This window comes from Cnephaeus nilssonii, assembly GCF_951640355.1.
Source record: "Cnephaeus nilssonii genome assembly, chromosome: 7".
NCBI classification, from domain to species: domain Eukaryota; kingdom Metazoa; phylum Chordata; class Mammalia; order Chiroptera; family Vespertilionidae; genus Cnephaeus; species Cnephaeus nilssonii.
Window position 1 is genome coordinate 76551077 of NC_137078.1, and position 17813 is coordinate 76568889.

Genomic DNA, 17813 nt, shown 5'->3' on the forward strand with positions numbered 1-17813 from the left:
CAGCTCTCACTTCTCATTTTCCCATAAGGAAAGCAAAGAGTAAATCAAAGACTAATGCCCCTAAAATGAAGAAACAACAATGTCTCAGTTCAAGTTTAATAGAAACTACAAAAGATCAAAGGTGATGTCCCACTACTGGTCACATTAGATAATTTCCTCCAGTGAAGTATGGCTGACCCTCCCCAAACCCTACAGGAAAGGCCACATCTGGGCTAAGTCTAAGATCTTGTTTTAAGCATGACAATAGTAAAAGAGAGGTTCTGTTCTCATGGCTGTACATTGCCACATGACCCTATAATGACCCAGTGCTCACTTCTGCTTAGAGAAATATTCTTTGCTCTTCTGGACATCAGGCTTGATGGTATCACTGCCAGGTTTCCAGCCAGCTGGGCACACTGCAAGAGAAAGTTACCACTAATTAGTAATTTGCTCAGTGGTGAGCTCTCATGGACAAATGGATTCCTCAAAACTAAATCTGAGCCCTAAAGAGGCTGTAATACTAAAGCACCAGGAAGCCTAACCTACAGTCTAAGATCATAAATATAAAGCTTTTTTTTTTTTCTTTTTTTTCTTTTTTTTTTTTAAAAACATCGATGAGAGAGAAACATCGATCAGCTGCCTCCTGCACACCCCCCACTGGGGATGTGCCCGCAACCAAGGTACATGCCCTTGACCGGAATCGAACCTGGGACCCTTGAGTCCGCAGGCCGACGCTCTATCCACTGAGCCAAACCGGTTTCGGCCATAAATATAAAGCTTTTTAGTGAAAGGCTAACAACAAACATGCAATTTAATCCTCACTATAGCCCTATTACTATTATACGTAATTTATTCATTCAGCACCTGAAATTTATTTTTTAAAAAGCAATAGTTTCAACTGTAGGCTTTGTTCAAAAAAACTAAAGCATCTGAGGCAAGATTTGTTAACAGTAGATAGTAGATAAAGAGGTACTGATGTTCTCTATAATTTTATGTATGCTTCAAATACATCTTTTTAAAAATAAGCTTAAATGCTGCTCTTAAAAAAAACAAATGGTGCTACCCTAGCTGGTCTGGCTCAGTGGATAGAGGGTCAGCCTACAGACTGAAGGGTCCCAAGTTCGATTCCGGTCAAGGGCTCATGCCTGGGTTTGCGGGCTTGATCCCCAGTGGGGGATGTGCAGGAGGCAGTCAATCAATGATTCTCATCATTGATGTTTCTATCTCTCCCTTTCCCTTCCTCTCTGAAATCAATAAAGATATACTTTTTTTAAAAAAGGTTCTGGGACAGTTGATTTCCAAATGCAAAAGAATAACACTGGACCCCTAACTTACAAAAAAATAACTCAAAAATGGATCAATGGCCCAGCCAGTGTGCTCAGTGGTTAAGTGTCAACCTATGAACCAGGTCACAGTTCTATTCCCAGTCAGAGTACATGTGCGGGCTGTGGACTTTATCCCAAGTAGGGGGTGTGCAGGAGGCAGCCAATACATGATTCTCGGTGTTTCTATCTCTCTCCATATCCATCCTTATTTGAAATCAATAAAAACATATTACTTCCTTCTTCTCTGAAATAAAAATATATATTTAAATATATATATATATATATATATATATATATATATATATTAAAAAAACATTTTTTTAAGAAAGCATCAACCAATAAATTCATAAATAAATGGGACAACAGATCAACATTTCTCTCCCCCCCCCCCCCCATCTAGAAATCAATTTTTAAATAATGGATTAATGAAGTAACTATAAGGGCTAAAACCATAAACTCTTCAAAGTGGAAAATCAGCAATTAATCCCTTGCCTCACTTTCCTCAGGTTAGCCTAAGGAGCATTGCTAGTTCAGGATGGCAGGAAAAGGTTGAAGGCTATGCTTTCTGCATAAACTTCATGACCTTGGATTTAGAAGTGTATTCTTAGATATGATGCAAAAAGCACAAGCAACAATAAAAAAAAACAAAAACAGATAAGTTGGACTTGATCAAAATTAAGAACTTTTAGAACATTATAAAGAAAGTGAAGACAAAAAAAGTGAAGGCAACCCACAGAATGGAGAAAATATTTAGGAATCTTATATCTAATAGGGGATTAATATCCAAATTGCAAAAAGAATTCCTGGAATTCAAACACACACACACACACACACACACACACACACACACACACACACACACACACAATTTCCAAAATGAGCAAAGCATCAATACGAGTGGATAAAAAAAATTGTACATATATACAATGGAATATTGGCCATAAAAAAGGATGAAATCTTGCCACCTGTGATAGCATGTGTGGCATATCCTCCTGATATGCCATGGTTGTGGGTTCAAGCCCCCATTTTCCAATCCCCATCAGAGCACATATAAGAATCAACCAATGGCCCTAGCTGGTTTGGCTCAGTGGATAGAGCGTTGGCCTATGGACTGAAGGGTCCCAGGTTCGATTCCAGCCAAGGGCACATGCCTGGGTTATGGGCTCGATCCCCAGTAGGGGGTGTGCAAGCGGCAGCCAATCAATGATTCTCTCTCATCATTGATGTTTCTATCTCTCTCTCCCTCTCCCTCTCTGAAATCAATAAAATTAAAAAAAAAAAAAAAGAATCAACCAATGAATGCATAAAGTGAGGGGAACAACAAATAGATTTTCTCTCCCTTCCTCTAAAATCAATAAATAATTTTTCTCAATACAAATTGGTAGTTACAAAATAGTCATGAGAATGTAAAGCATAGGGAATCTATATATATACTAGGGGCCCGGTGCATGAAGATTCATGCACAGGAGGTGGGTCCCTCAGCCCGACCTGCACCCTCTCCAATCCGGGAGTTTCTGTCTGTCTTTGCAATCATATGAGAGAATAGTCTGAGACCCCAACCCAGTTGGGTTTGTTGCTCACAGAATAATAGAGGCATTTTTTTTTTCTTTGCTTCATTGGTGGAGATTTCCTGGAAGTTTTAGGATATCTTCCCTTTAATTTTTCCTAGACACTCTGATTTTACTTATGTCTCTCACCTTTGCTTTCCCTCCATTTCCCACTGCAACAGTAACTTGCTACAGACTCACTTTGCTCTAGTGTCTAGGAGATCTGTCTGCCACCAGAACTATGAGTCCCAGAATTCCTGGTGCTCCTCGCACTCTGGGTTTTCCCTTCCTGCTCTGTCTCCGTCCCACGGCCTCCCGCTCTGCCAATTCCTCCAAACCGCCAGCTCTCCCTCTCTGCTCTCTGTCTGGTGGCTTGGGAAGTGAAGTTCCCCAAGCCGCTCCACTCTCCACTGGCTCTACTACTCTGCTCTCCGCCCAGCACCTGTGTGTGCAAATTAACCTGCCACGGCGGCGGCGGCGGCGGCGGCGGCGGCGGACCGGCCGGGGCGTGCGGCTGGGTCTTTGACAGCCCCACGCCCCGGCCGGTCCGCCCACGCGGGCGGCGGCGGCAGCGGCGGCCGGTCCCCCTTGGGCGGCGGCGGTGGCGGCGGCGGCAGACCGGCCGGGGCGTGCGGCTTGATCATTTGCGTAGGAGCGCGAGTGCCTCCCAGCCGGACTGTGGGACTCTGGAGGGGCTGGACTGGGGTACTCTGGCGGGGTTGGACTGGGGGACTCTGGCGGGGCCGAGAACACTGGGCACCGCCATTTTGTGGCTATGGGCGCCGCCATTTTGTAGCGGAGTGACGTCTAATTTGCATACTACCCTTTTATTAGATAGGATAAAAAGCTAAGCGGCCGACCAATAGCTATGACGCACACTGACCACCAGGGGGCATACACTCAATGCAGGAGCTGCCGAGTGACAGCAACTTTGCAGAGTGCCCTCTAGCGCTCTGGGACCCCTCGGGGGATGTAGGACTGCTGACTTCGGGGCCTGATCCCCACAGGCCAGGCCGAGGGACCCCACCAGTGCACGAATCCATGCACCAGGCCTCTAGTATCCTATATAATAAAAGGGTAATGTGCAAATGACCGAATGGTGGAATGACCAGTCACTATGATGCGCACTGACCACCAGGGGGCAGACACTCAACGCAGGAGCTCACCCCTGGTGGTCAGTGTGCTCCCACAGGGGGAGCGCCACTCAGCCAGAAGCCGGGCTCATGGCTGGGGAGCACAGCGGCAGTGGTAGAAGCCGCTCCCGCCTCCATGGCAATGCTAAGGATGTCCGATTGACAGCCTAGGCCCACTAAGCCGTCAGTCAGACATCCCCCCAGGGCTCCCGGACTGCGAGAGGGCACAGGCCAGGCTGAGGGACATCCCCCCACCAAATGCACGAATTTCGTGCACCGGGCCTCTAGTAGTTAATAATATTGTAAAAACAACCCCAGCTGATTTGGCTCAGTGGATAGAGCGCCAGCCTGTGGACTGAAGGGTCCTGGGTTCGATTCCAGTCAAGGGCACATGCCCAGGTTGCAGGCTTGATCCTCAGTAGGGGGCATGCAAGAGGCAGCCAGTCAATGATTCTCTCTCATCATTGATGTTTCTCTGTCTCCTCCCTTCCTCTCTGAAATCTTGCAGGACGTCCACAGAAGACCCTGCATGGTTCACTCAGCCTGCCTTCCCTCAGGAAGCAAAAGGTCTGAGCGCCTGAATCTTTCACACATGCCTTCAACCTTTTCCTTCAATCCAGACCTAACAATGCTCCTTGGGCCAACCTGAGAAAAGCAAGGCCAGAGGGCCAATCACTCATTTTCCACTTTTTAAAATTATTTATATTCTAAGAGACATTTGGTCACCAGTAACAGAGCAGCAACAGTCTCCCTTGCTCAAGTGAGAGAAGGGAAGACCCTTTCAGTCCAAAGATGTCATAGCCTCAAATATCAGATGGCAATCAGCTGTCTGGGAACAAGATATGGATGGAACAAGTGCAAAATGGTAGACCTAGGTGCCATTACTTTCCTGAAATCCCCATTTGATTGTTACACAGTTACTGTCTTTAAAGGCACCAAGTGGTTAAAACACAGATCCTAAGCATAAACAAGCTGCAGAGAACAAAGAGCAGCATGAAAGCAAAGACCAGGCTATAGGCAAACAAGTTTGGCTGTAGGTGCTAATAAGCAACCAAAAAGATTGTTTTATCTAGAAGAAAACCGAAAGCTTTAGAACAATTATAACACAGAGAGGAAGAAAAATGAACCAGGATAAAGAGACCTTGCCAACTTAGTCTCCTTGGCCCTAAAGCCTCATGGCACTTAAGACCATACCAGTAATTAGAAAGATCCACACCTGGATGTTTCACTCAAATCCAAGTGTTGGTTTTTCAAAATTAACATGGAGTCCAGCAGAACTGGTTGAGTACCACATAAACCAGCTTTCAAGCACAGCTGAAGTACCATGACTCTCCACGGAGAAAATGACACCAGTCATGGTAATTTCAGTATGAGAGAACTCCCCAAGATAGAAGGCCCTACTGACTTTCTCAGCATTTTAATTACCTTAAAAAAAAAAAAAGACTTTGAATTTTGATTCCAACATTTTACTATGAATAATTGCTGTGTTTAAGTATTGGTTTATTGGTCTTTAAAAACAGGAATGTATCAAAAATAAGAAAAAATATATAAAGGAAAGAAAACTAGGAATGTAGGATATATATACCTGAAACTAATCTTATGTCAACTACACCTGGGGGGGGGGGGGGGGAGGTGACAGGAAGGTGGAGTTATTTGTCAAATAGCACATGTAATATACCTCATAGAGTGCTTGGCATTTCATAGGATCTCAAATGGTAACTATCACATAAGCCATAAAAGGCTGCACACAGAAAGCTGTGCCTGTTCTAGTGGGATGGGAAGCAGCAGAAACCAACAGAGCCTGTAGAAGCAAGCTTCAGTCATGAAAGCTTAGGTTCATGACAAGGTCCTTTCCGAAAATCCAGTAAGGGCTAATTTTACCACTCTTCCCGACTTTGTGCTGAACCTCATACTCCACCAGGGGGCAGTCTCAGGAGCTGTCTGCTCTTTCAATCTACCCCCAAGAGAGCTTCTGTAAAGGGTGCCTTCTGGTATCAAGTGTTCACTGATCCCTATTAGCCTTCCGATACAGTCAAGTTTCATTTTTGAATCCCCCAAAATGAGGACACTAATCCAGACTAACAACTTCTGTCTTCTTAAAGTCACAATATCAAAGTTGAATGGGTCTTAGAAAGCTAATTTGAAATACTTAACTTCTGGAGAAAATAAAATAAATAAGACAAGAAATTTGTCCAAGTCCACCTGTGCACTTGATCTGCTATCAGTAGCACTTAATCACAACTATTTTGTTCTCAATTACATTATGTGGGAAGCGGGGGGAGGGTTCAAAATCCTCTTCCACCTGCAGCCTCAGGAATTGAGTCCTTAAAACTAACTAACTCTTCGTTGGGATATGGTTGTTTCATTCCAACAACAATTGCATGGTAGCAGGAGGGGAGAGTTGGGTTGGGAGTAAAAAAGCTATAGCCTTACAAACTCAAATGATGGGATCAAGTAGGTTCAGTACTTGCAATCAGAATATTTAAGGAGAGAAGTACTAGTGCTGGAGCCATAAAAAAAGGCCTACACTCTTAGCAAATACTAGATGAAAAACCATAAGTTGAATCTGCTCAGTTATGCTTCGACTTTACAAGGTCACACTCACACACACATTATATTTGATCCTGAAACTTCTAAATTAAGAAACTTGATATTTTACTTGAAACCCTTTAGCCCTAACCTCTCCTCAAAAAAATATTTTTTAATGTCACTGAGCTGTGTACTTGAAAATGGTTAAGATTGTAAATTTGCTATGTATATTTTACCACACATTTTTTAAAAGCTAAAAATAAACAAGTTTGAAAAAATTTATTTTTTAAAATATATTTTTATTGATTTTAGAGAGGAATGGAGAGGGAGAGAGACAGAAACATCAATGATAAAAAGGGAATCATTGATTGACTGCCTCCTGCATGCCCTCCACTGGGGGTAGAGCTGCAAGCTGGGATCACAACTTGGGAACGTGCCCTCACCAGAAATCAAACCATGACTTCCTGGCTCAAAGGTCAACACTCAACCACTGAGCCATACTGGTTGGGCTCAAATATATTTTTAAATCATAAAAATATATTACTTGTATCTGCCTATTGTTTTTGGTTAAGTTGTCTTAGTCCTATTTTATTTTCCAAATGTCAAAACTATTCATATATTACTTTTAATATATTTTATTGATTTTTTACAGAGAGGAAGAGAGAGGGATAGAGAGTTAGAAACATCGATGAGAGAGAAACATCGATCAGCTGCCTCTTGCACACCCCCTACTGGGGATGTGCCCGCAACCAAGGTGCATGCCCTTGACCGGAATCGAACCTGGGACCCTTGAGTCCACAGGCCGACGCTCTATCCACTGAGCCAAACCGGTTTCGGCTCATATATTACTTTTAGTTATTTACTTTTAATTGATTTCAGAAAGGAAAGGAGAGGGGGAGAGAGAGAAACATCAGTGATAAGAGGGAATCATTGATTGGTTGCCTCCTGCATTCCCCACACTGGGGATTGAGCCCTCAACCCAGGCATATGCCTGATTGGGAATCGAACATGAGCCCCTGGTTCATAGTCCATGCTCAACCATTGAGCCACACCAGCTGAGCTATTATCTTTATTTTTAAAACCCCAATAAAACAGCCCTAACCAGTGTGGCTCAATTGGTTGAGCATTGTCCCATGCACCAAGAGGATGCTGATCTGGTTCCCAGTCAGGGCACATGCCCAGGTTGCAGGCTCTCCCTTCCTCTCTAAAATCAATAAAAACATATTTTTAAAATAGTAACAATAAGCCCTAGCCGGTTTAGCTAAGTGGATAGAGCATCAGCCCCCAGACTAAAGGATACTGGGTTCAAATGCGGTCAAGGGCACGTATCTCGGTTGCAGGCTCCACCCCCAGCATGGTTCAGGTGCGTGCGGAGGCAACCAATAGCTGTGTCTATCACATCAATGTTTCTCTCCCACTCACTTCCACTTGCTAAAAATCAGTGGAAAAATATCCTTGGTTGAGGATTAACAACAACAGATATGGACTACAGGGATTAACTCTTCTCCCAATAAACACTTGTCAAGAACAGCATACTTACCTTTAGATGTGATTCTCAACCTTTCATTTCATCCTTATACACCTATAAGATCCTTCTACATTCCTTCTGTACTAACTGAGCAGGGCAGAAGCCGGGAATAAACAGTTGGAATAAAAAGCCTTTATAGTCTCCCCAGGCTTTTCTATTACCCCACTCCCACAACCCACTATAATCCAGAGACTTCAATTTCTCAAAGAGACATAATCACCCTCCTTGTTTGGTAGACTTGGTTCCTACCACATCTTTCCCATCCATCCACCATTCTGTTGTCTTGTCACCAAACAGACTGAATTACCTTCCCCATGTTTGTCAGTGAACTGGAAAGCCTGAACTAGTCTCAGAGTCTCATCCACAGAGCGGCCAACAGGAAGGTCATTCACAGTGATCTGGCGAAGGATACCTTTATCATCAATGATAAAGAGGCCCCTGGGAAGAAGAGATTGAAGGTTTGAGAAAGAGGCAGTACAGGTTTAAAAACTGGTTTGTTAGGCAGCCCTGGCTGGGTAGAGCTCAGTTGGTTAGTGTCCTAATACGCCAAAGTTACGGGTTCAATTCCTGGTCAGGGCACATACAAGAAGCAACCAATATATGCATAAATAAGTGGAACAATAAATTGATGTTTCTCTCTCCTTCCCTCTCTCTCTCTCAAATTAATCAATAAATTTCTAAAAATTAAAAGCTAGTTTATTAGAATAGAGAAGCAATGGAAATGGGCTGGTCTCCCAGACGTGCACAGCCCTTGCCCTTAGTGAGGATGCCCCTGCATAAAGAATGAGACCAATCCCCAGCCAGCATGGCTCAGTGGTTGAGTGTCGACCTATGAGCCAGGAGGTCACTGTTCAATTCCCAATCAGGGCACATGCCCGGGTTTGGGATCGATCCCCCGTGGGATCACTGATGTTTCAATCTCTCCCTCTCCCTTTCTCTCTGAAATCAATAAAAATACATATTTTTTAAAAAATGAGACCATCATGCTATACATCTTAAACTTAATACAGTGATGTACATCAATTATTTCATTTTATTTTTTTGTTAATCCTCACCCGAGGATATCTTTTCACTGATTTTAGAGAGTGGAAGGGAGAGGAAAAGACAGAAACATCAATGTGACATGGATTGGTTGCCTAATATACATGCCCAACCGGAGCCAGGGATTGAGCCTTGGCCGGAATCAAAACCGGGACCCTTCAGACTGTAGACCAACATTCTATCCACTGAGCCAAACCAGCTAGGGTGATATATCAATTATTTCTTAATAAGAAAATTTTAAAATGATTTAAAAAATGAAATGAGAAAGGAGACTGTACAGATCAGGGCTCTACCTTTCTCCAAATAAAAGGCCCTCAGTCAATCTTATCTATCACAATAAATGTCAGCCCCCCTCCCTAACCCATCTCATACCTGAATGAGATGCCTTCATCAGCCTTTAAGACCCCATAGTCCTGAGCAATGGCGCGCTTGGGGTCTGACACCAAAGGAATGTTCATGGGTCCCAGTCCTCCTTGTTTCTTGGGTGTGTTGATCCTACAGCAAAAGGCATACATATAAATCATATTCACGCAAACTCCTGTGTAGCAAATACATTAATTGTATCTACATGCTCCCCCTTTCCAACATTTCTAGCCTACTTCCCAAAAACTTCAAACTTTTCCAGCATTAAAATGAATGGCTAAGGACAGTTAAGGTCACCAGGGTATACTCAGCTGCAACCCAAGCTGCTTCTCCTCCGCTGCCAAGTAATAAGAAAGCAACAAGAGGAAGCCAGAGCCTTTGCACTCCTTCCGTGAGGAGCCAGAAGCCAATACTTGAGAAAGTCTATTGCCAAAACCTCCAAATCCCAGTTCCTGCTTAGTTAAAAAGTCCATATGCCAAATGGACCAATGGATTTACCATGCCAGGTGACAGAAGTGAGAATCCACAGAAGCACCAATCACTTGGCAGTTGAGTTTCTTAAATTCTTCTGCCCTATCACTGAAAGCAATGATCTCCGTGGGGCACACAAAGGTAAAGTCAAGAGGGTAAAAGAAGAACACCACATATTTTCCTGGGGGAAAAAAAAGAACCCCAAGTTAGCCTTTGAAACAGACATCCTTGCTTTATAGAGAATAGACAACAAAATACATATTCCTATGGAAAAAGAGTCCTTTTTAAGTTGATGCCACACAATTGTTAGATGTCAAGATGCTCAAACATAGATGTCTCCGCCCTAAGTGGTTTGGCTCAGTGGATACAGTGTCCGCCTGCGGACTGAAAGGTCCCGGGTTCAATTCCAGTCAAGGGCATGTACCTTGGTTGCGGGCACATCCCCAGTGGGAGGTGTGCAGGAGGCAGCTGATCGGATGTTTCTCTCCCATCGATGTTTCTAACTCTCTATCCCTCTCCCTTTCTCTCTGTAAAAAATCAATAAATATATTTTTTTAAAAAAACACATAGATGTCTCCTGTCAGCTACTTTCAGAACCTCTTGCAGGAGGACCTGCATGGAAAAAAGTTCCTTCCAGCCCTAGCCAGCTTGGCTCAGTGGATAAAGTGTTGGCCTGCGGACTGAGAGGTCCCAGGTTCGATTCTGGTCAAGGGCACATGCCTGGGTTGTGGGCTCGATCCCCAGTAGGGGTTGTGCAGGAGGCAGCCAATCAATGATTCTCTTTTATCATTGATGTTTCTATTTCTCTCTCCTTCTCTCTTCCTCTCTGAAATCAATAAAAATATTTTTAAGTGTGTTTTTTTAATTTCTTTATTGATTAAGGTATTACATATTTGTCCTCATTTAAGTGTGTTTAAAAAATAAAAATAAAAATGTTCCTTCCAGTCCATGCTTTATTTTTCTGTCTCCATATTAGCTGCCAAATACAGAACTAAATTTTTTTTTATGTATTTTATTGATTTTTTTACAGAGAGGAAGAGAGAGGGAGAGAGAGTTAGAAACATGGATGAGAGAGAAACATCAATCAGCTGCCTCCTGCACACCCCCTATTGGGGATGTGCCAGCAACCAAGGTACATGCCCTTGACCAGAATCAAACCTGGGACCCTTGAGTCCGCAGGCTGACGCTCTATCCACTGAGCCAAACCGGTTAGGGCAGAACTAAATTTTTTAAAAATATATTTTTATTGTTTTCAGAGAGAGAGGGAGAGAGAGACAAAAACATCAATGATGATGAGAGAGAATCATTGATTGGTTCCCTCCTGCATGCCCCCTCCTCCTGGGGATCAAGTCCACAACCTGGGTATGTGCCCTGACCAGGAGTTGAACCTTTTCTTAGGTGGACACTCAACCATTGAGCCATACCGGCCAGGCTGTTCAGTCTAATTTTTATCTTCTCTGGGTAGTTAAAATTAGCACAGACACCAAGTTCTCCAATGAAGAAAAGCAAAAGCAAGAATGCAGTTATCTACTGGATAGCCCAATGCCAATGCTTACAATCAGTGCCCAATAAAAAGCTGAAATGCTGAATTCTCTGCTGCAGAGTAGGAAGAGACCAACAAGAGGAAGTCAGAGCCTTTGCACTTCTTTCACAATGAATCACAGTAATGGAATGGGTAAGGTTTAAGTGATCACCTGAATCACCACAAATATGTTCCTAACCAGCCTGATAAGAAAAATTTTATATGGCAAACATTCAAAGAATCCTGGTAGTAAACAGGACTTCCAGTTGGACTTTTACTGAAGTCACTCAGATTACCAACTGAATAGATCTTCAAAGGTCAGGTAGCCTCTCACACCTAATGCGCTGAGCTATTAGAACAGTTCAATTAGAATACTCACTTACTTCCAGGCAGCAGCCATGTTTCAGTCAAAACAAGGTGCTCCTTTGACATTCTCTTTGAAAATTAGAATCACTAGAAACTCCTCTAAACAACCTCACTACAGGGCTTTGCCTAACAAGCATTTTGAGGCCTCAGCAGGTCAAGCCCTGGTGGGCAGAAAGCAGCTCTTCCTGAACATTCTGCCTTTACCCTTGAGCCAGGGTCACCTCCCTATGATCCTACTTACCGTGTTTTGCCAGAAGCTTCCCTCCATAGGATCCCACTAACCTGCTCTCATTCCAACCAACAAGTGTGTTAGGAAACCTAGTCACATGTTCTATCCAAAAGCTGACTCCAGGAACTGATCACTACACACATCACTATACTTGACACAGGAGTTTGAGATTTGAGTTCAGTTGTCCCAGAAGACCCAGCTGCTCCCAACTGTGAGGTAAAAGAGAACCTTATTAGAACTTGACAAGTGTCTGCATGAATCTCTAACAGAAAAGAGAGCTGTTCCAACAATGACATCAACTCTCCTCTGGGCACAAAACAGTCAAGTGAATGTGCCTAAACCCTCTAATAATACAGTAGCTATGACACATATTTCATAAACTGAACAAGCAGTGTCACAGCTCCAAATATGAGCTCTGAGATTTTAAATTGTTGAAGACTTCTTATAATGAAAAAGACTGAGATAATCAGACTGTCTCCAATAATACAACTGAGGAGTACTGAGAAGATAGCTGAGCTAATATATTAGTTTAGGCATAATGAAGCATGTGCTTTCTCCAAAATAGTCTGGACTAGGATAACCACCCTGTGATAACTATTGATAATCACCATTTCACTTCAACCTGAAGGCAACAGCCTACCACCCTGAACACCTTGACCTAGGAGACATAAATCATTTTATAATCAAACATACAGAAATACGAAAATCGAACAAGCCATCTCCAGATAGCAAAATAACTGCATTTCAATGAACCTAACGTAATTACGCTTACCTTTGTAGTCAGATAGGCTGATATCTTTGAACTGACCATCTGGCATAACAGCTGTAGCTTTGAAGTTGGGGGCAGGGTGCCCAATTTTAGCATTTCCTGAAGACATCTTGCTATCAGCTGGAAAGCATAAAAGAGGAAATTAACTTGAAACAAGTCTTTTTCTAGATAACCAGTACCCCCCTTCAACTTAGACTTAACTGTAGAACAATAAAGGATTTATCTGGTGGCCCTGAATATATACATTAACTTTCTATTTTGTTTTGTTTTTACATTAACTTTTTTAAAATTAATTTTACTGGGTGACACTGATCAACATGGTCACATAGGTTTCAGGTGTGGGTCTCTGTTACAAGATCTTTATATATTGCACCATGTGCCCACCACTCGAAGTTAAATCTTCCTGTCACCTACATTAACTTTTAGATTAGTAAGAAGCATTCGCTTAGCTTTCCAGTTTGTTTGGTTTTTTTTAAATTATTTTTATTGATTTTAGAGAGGAAGGGAGAGGGATAGAGAGAGATAGAAACATCAATGATGAGAGAGAATCATTGATCAGCTACCTCCTGCACGCCCCCTACTGGGGATCGAGCCCGCAACCCAGGCATGTGCCCTTGGTGGGAATCGAGCCTGGGTGGCTAGGGCTAGCTTTCCAGTTTTTGAAAGAAAACCAGATATTACACCTCTCTGAATATCAACTTCTGTTTTCCTTTAAAAACAGCAATTTCTTTAATAATTGAAGTAGCCTCCATTACTTTTTCTGAACCATCATTTGTGCAATGGCATTTTCCTCTATAATTTCATCATGCAGAAGCAGAGAGGAGTGGGGGCTTGGAGACTCTCAAACCTGAACCCAAATGCACAATGCCAGAGTGCCTGACTCCCAAAAGCGGGTAATATTGCCCTTTCCCTGGGCTGCGCCTCCGACTGTATTCATGATGTGGGAAGCACACTTCAAATTCTTGGTAGATTTGCCAAGAACACATACCCTAAAGCCAACCCAACCTTTTAAGAAGCAAGACCAGAATTCTGGCATCTGCTCAATTTAAAAACTTTAGGTATTTGTGTTTACGCCCTAGAAGTCCTTTCAAAAATGGGTTTCTGACCTCAGGGTCAAGATCCTGGGGCAGTAAGTACAAGAGCCAATTTATTGCTAAACAGGAATGTTGCACTGGATTCACCCAGGTCAACTCCAAGGAATTAAGAATTAGATGCAGGTAAGCCAACGATTTGAAAGCCTCAAGAAGCTAATTTTCTAGTACCAACGGTTTTGGGTCATACTACCACAACCGAAAGAAACGTTGTGAGCATTGATTATCTCAAACTTTTTACTGCTTAATAGCTTTAATAACAATTTTTAAAAAAAGTAAGGGACGTTGCAACTTGGCGACCAAATATAGAGTGTGACCCTAAGTGGCCTCGTCCGAACCTGCTTTTCCAGGCGGCCCCCACTAAAGCCGAACCAATCGGGAAAAGCCCGTTGGACTTCCAGCCCGTGTGGGACTCGTCAGATCTGCCCAAGAACTTTCCAGCCAAAAACCACACCCTCAAACCCCACTTAAAGTACGCTCCCGCCTCTCCCACCATCACTCCCACCCAGCACTTCGGAAAGCTCCAGCAGAAAAGAGACGCCTTCACCGAGGCATCTGGGATCACCACAATCCCCATTCTGCAGGTGGAAAAATAAAGGCGGGGAAGGGAAACGTAATATCCGAAGCTTCACAGCTAGGAACGGCCCAGGACGGGGACAGCTTTTTTTACGCCTACCACATGAAAGAGGGGTGACCTCAGGTCAGTTTCCGAGTCCATTCCAGAAGCTTCTCGAACCGCCCTAACTGAGGGGACACCACCACCAGCCCGCCCCTGCAAGTCAATCAGTGCCCTCTGCCCTGGTGGAAGGGAGGAGACTCGAGCCTGCGTTAGCCTCGGGGTTCGCCCAACTCCCAGGACCCAAAGGTGTGTCCCCGCGAAGGTAGGCAAACCGCCTGACCACTCTTGGGCGGCAGGCCGCTCCCGGACGCCTCCACAGTCACAGCACCCCCCTCGTTGAGCCCGGGAGCTGGGGGGCGGGGGTAATGGGAGAAGGAATAAAAGGCGACGTGCGGAATGCGGGGCGCTTCACCTGCGGAGGCCGCGCGGCCCACATACTCACCAGCGCTGAGGCACAAATGGCAAAACCAGGCAAGCAGGAAGAAGACGCCCGAAACGCGCGCGCGTGCTCGCTGCGCTGCTTTTATAGCCGGTATGGTTCTCGCGAGAGTGAGAGCGGGTCCGGGGTGCGGGAGGGGGAGAGAGGAGGGGGATCTGGCCGGAACCCAGCCCGGATCCAACGCTCCCAGCCGGAATGACTCAGCGCTTTCGCTCCCTGGGGGCGGGCTCGGGTGCCCAAAGTACCAAACCCCCATCCATACCTGCCGCCCTTGGCTGGAGTCCGAGAGTGAGGCTGGGGTCTGGATCGACTCCTAACGCCTCCGTTATCCGGGATTTCTTTGGGAACGGGGGGGGGGGGGGGGGGGGGGGAGGCGGGAGGTAGTGGGGAGCATGCCTTGCGCTCAAAACCCAAACCAGGATAGAGGGTCTCGCTGCTGGACCACATTTAACCACCACAAGCCCTGCGAGCTATCCAAATATCCCCCTCGGGTCCCCACATCCTCTGCCTTAATGTTGATCCTCAGTACCCCTCAGTGCTTAGACAGCCTCCTTCGTTGTTCTAATTACAAGGTTGCTGCTCCCCATCTCCATCCATACCTTCCACTAAATCTGGAGGGAATATTTTTGAAATCTGATCATGTCACTCCTCTGATTTGTGGTTTAAAAAAAACTGGGGCAATTTCCTGAAGTAAAGCGTCTCACTGCCATTTTATGTGTGGCCTTTAGGCAAGAGTCTTAATCCTCTAGCTTTACTTTTCTTACTTGTAAAATGGGAATACTATTAATTTTTTATTGAGATCATCTATGTAGTTTATTGAGCACAGTACCCAGTTCTTACTACACATTATTACTATAACTTTTGCGTCTTGATTGTAACACCCAGAACGGTGTATGGCTCTTTCAAGCCTTCAGGTTTTTGTTCAAGCATGAAGAAATATTACCACTGTTGGGGTTCTTGGGTTCCCCAAGATAGAAATCAAGGGGAACCCCCAGAGAAATTTCCAGACACATTTTTATTAAACTTATGCTAGAGCACAAGGGAGGCAGCATAGAGGAGAGGAAGGTCCTCTGAACTAGCTAGGGGACTGGCTCTGCTTAGCTGTTTTTATAAGCTGGAGGCAAAGCAGACTTGTGTGAAAAGGCCAGCTTTTGGGGGGTAGCGGGGAGAGACCCGGCTTGTGGAATTTTGCTTGTCAGTGTATGAGAAACAAGTTCTTAAAAGGAAGATAAGACTTTTTTCCTAGGGAGAGGAGGAGTGGTTTCATTTTTGTGGTAGGCTTACCAGGTGTGTTTTTTCCGGCCTTTGGACTCCTTGGGACCCCCTGCCAGGGAGAGGAGTAGCATCAGCTCTGTGGTTTTTCTTACCTGGTGTCCTTGGGATCCTGGCCCAGGTCCCTATGCTATCTCAAACTGTTCCCTCCTAGTTGGCCTAAAGTCTTTAAAGATTCAGCTGAAGCATTGCTTACTTGAAACCATTCTTGGCCTTGGCTCATCCCCAGAATTCCTCTGGGGATGAGCCGGGGGGGGGGGGGGGGGGGGGGGGGGGGGCGGGGGGGAGCGCGTTAGTGGCCATCCCCAGTATTGACCATTCTTGCCTTTGTATCCAAACAATAGCTTGTATAGCCAAAAAAAAAAAAAAAAAAAAAGCTATTTTACTTGTTTACATGTCTGCCTCTCCTTGCTAGGCTGATTTTCCTGTCATCTCTATGCCACCAGGTGACAACAGAGCACCTGATGTTAAAATAGAAGCATTTAATAAATACTGTTATGTCCTCAGCTCTGCCTCCACCCTCCACAGTTCCTTTAGACCTTATATCAGGGTAGGAAATGGAGAAGTGCTTTGTCATGCTGACTGAGCATCTCAATTCTTTTTTAGTATTTATCATCCTACCTTGCAATAGTAGTGATTTTTTTATTTGTTTTTCCTTCCCTACCTGAGGCTGAACAGTTATTTGGCCATTATTCATTTCCTTCTTGAGGAGGCAGGAGAGACATAGTTTCAGAGCGTAACTGTGGATGGTTAATGGTATGAGCAGATTAAACCAACAACACACTGTCCTACTTCAACCAAAAGAAAATTACTATTTATTGGATCTCCCATGTGCCAGGTCCTGGACTGGGCACTTGGGCTTGCTTCAAGAACCAAAAGAGTTACCTTGGCCCAGGGAAATGGCAACAACCTATCCCCATGGGAATATAAAAAATTAAATAGCAGAACAGAGTTTTAAAAAGAGAAGAAATCTGTTAAATATTTTTTGTTTAATTAAATGATTGTGGGGTCTTTCCTCGGAAAGCAGTAACGATTTCAGAAATGAGGGGTTTCTTCCTTTATTCTTCTGTAGGACTTGGTATAAATCTCTATCTCCATTTTTACAAAAATGCCATTGTTTTATCCTCATTTGTTCAGCAGTAGTCTAGGAAGGATTTTACCTCTTTTATTTATCTTTATAGTACCAGAACCTAAAGAAAACAATTGGAAGGCTACTTCAATAGTCCAGACAAGAGAATTCTCAGGACTGTCATATGAAATTGACAGCAGGATGGGAAGAAGGAAAGAAAGAATATTTCTATAGGCCTTGGGATTCATTGAATTTAGGGTAAGAAGAAAGAGGAAGTTTAGTCTAATTTCTTGGTGTCTTATTCTTGGTGACAGAGTGATGTCACTAACCAGAGGCATAGGAAACTGGAGGAGAAGCAGGTTTGAGGTTAAAGCTAATAATAAACATTTATTGAATACTATGTATTTTATAGCTGAGGCATCTGATGACCGAAGAATTTAAGTAAATTGTCCCAGGTCAGAGCTAATAGTTGTTGGAGCCTATTGTCACCCCAGGCAGCAGAGCCATCATGTTGCACAATA

The 17813-nt window shown here is 44.0% G+C and overlaps 1 protein-coding gene across 1 annotated transcript; it reads right to left on the bottom strand.

Annotated features, from left to right (window-relative positions):
* Positions 1 to 82: 82 nt before the first annotated feature.
* On the bottom strand, positions 83 to 15071 carry PRDX1 (peroxiredoxin 1). The gene is made up of 6 exons (XM_079776319.1): positions 14955 to 15071; positions 12806 to 12922; positions 9944 to 10097; positions 9455 to 9577; positions 8349 to 8479; positions 83 to 395 (listed from the first exon to the last, which is right to left on the bottom strand). The coding sequence occupies exons 2-6, from the start codon at positions 12909 to 12911 to the stop codon at positions 310 to 312; spliced, it is 600 nt and encodes a 199-aa protein (XP_079632445.1). The 5' UTR covers positions 12912 to 12922; positions 14955 to 15071; the 3' UTR covers positions 83 to 309.
* Between the last annotated feature and the right edge of the window lie 2742 nt (positions 15072 to 17813).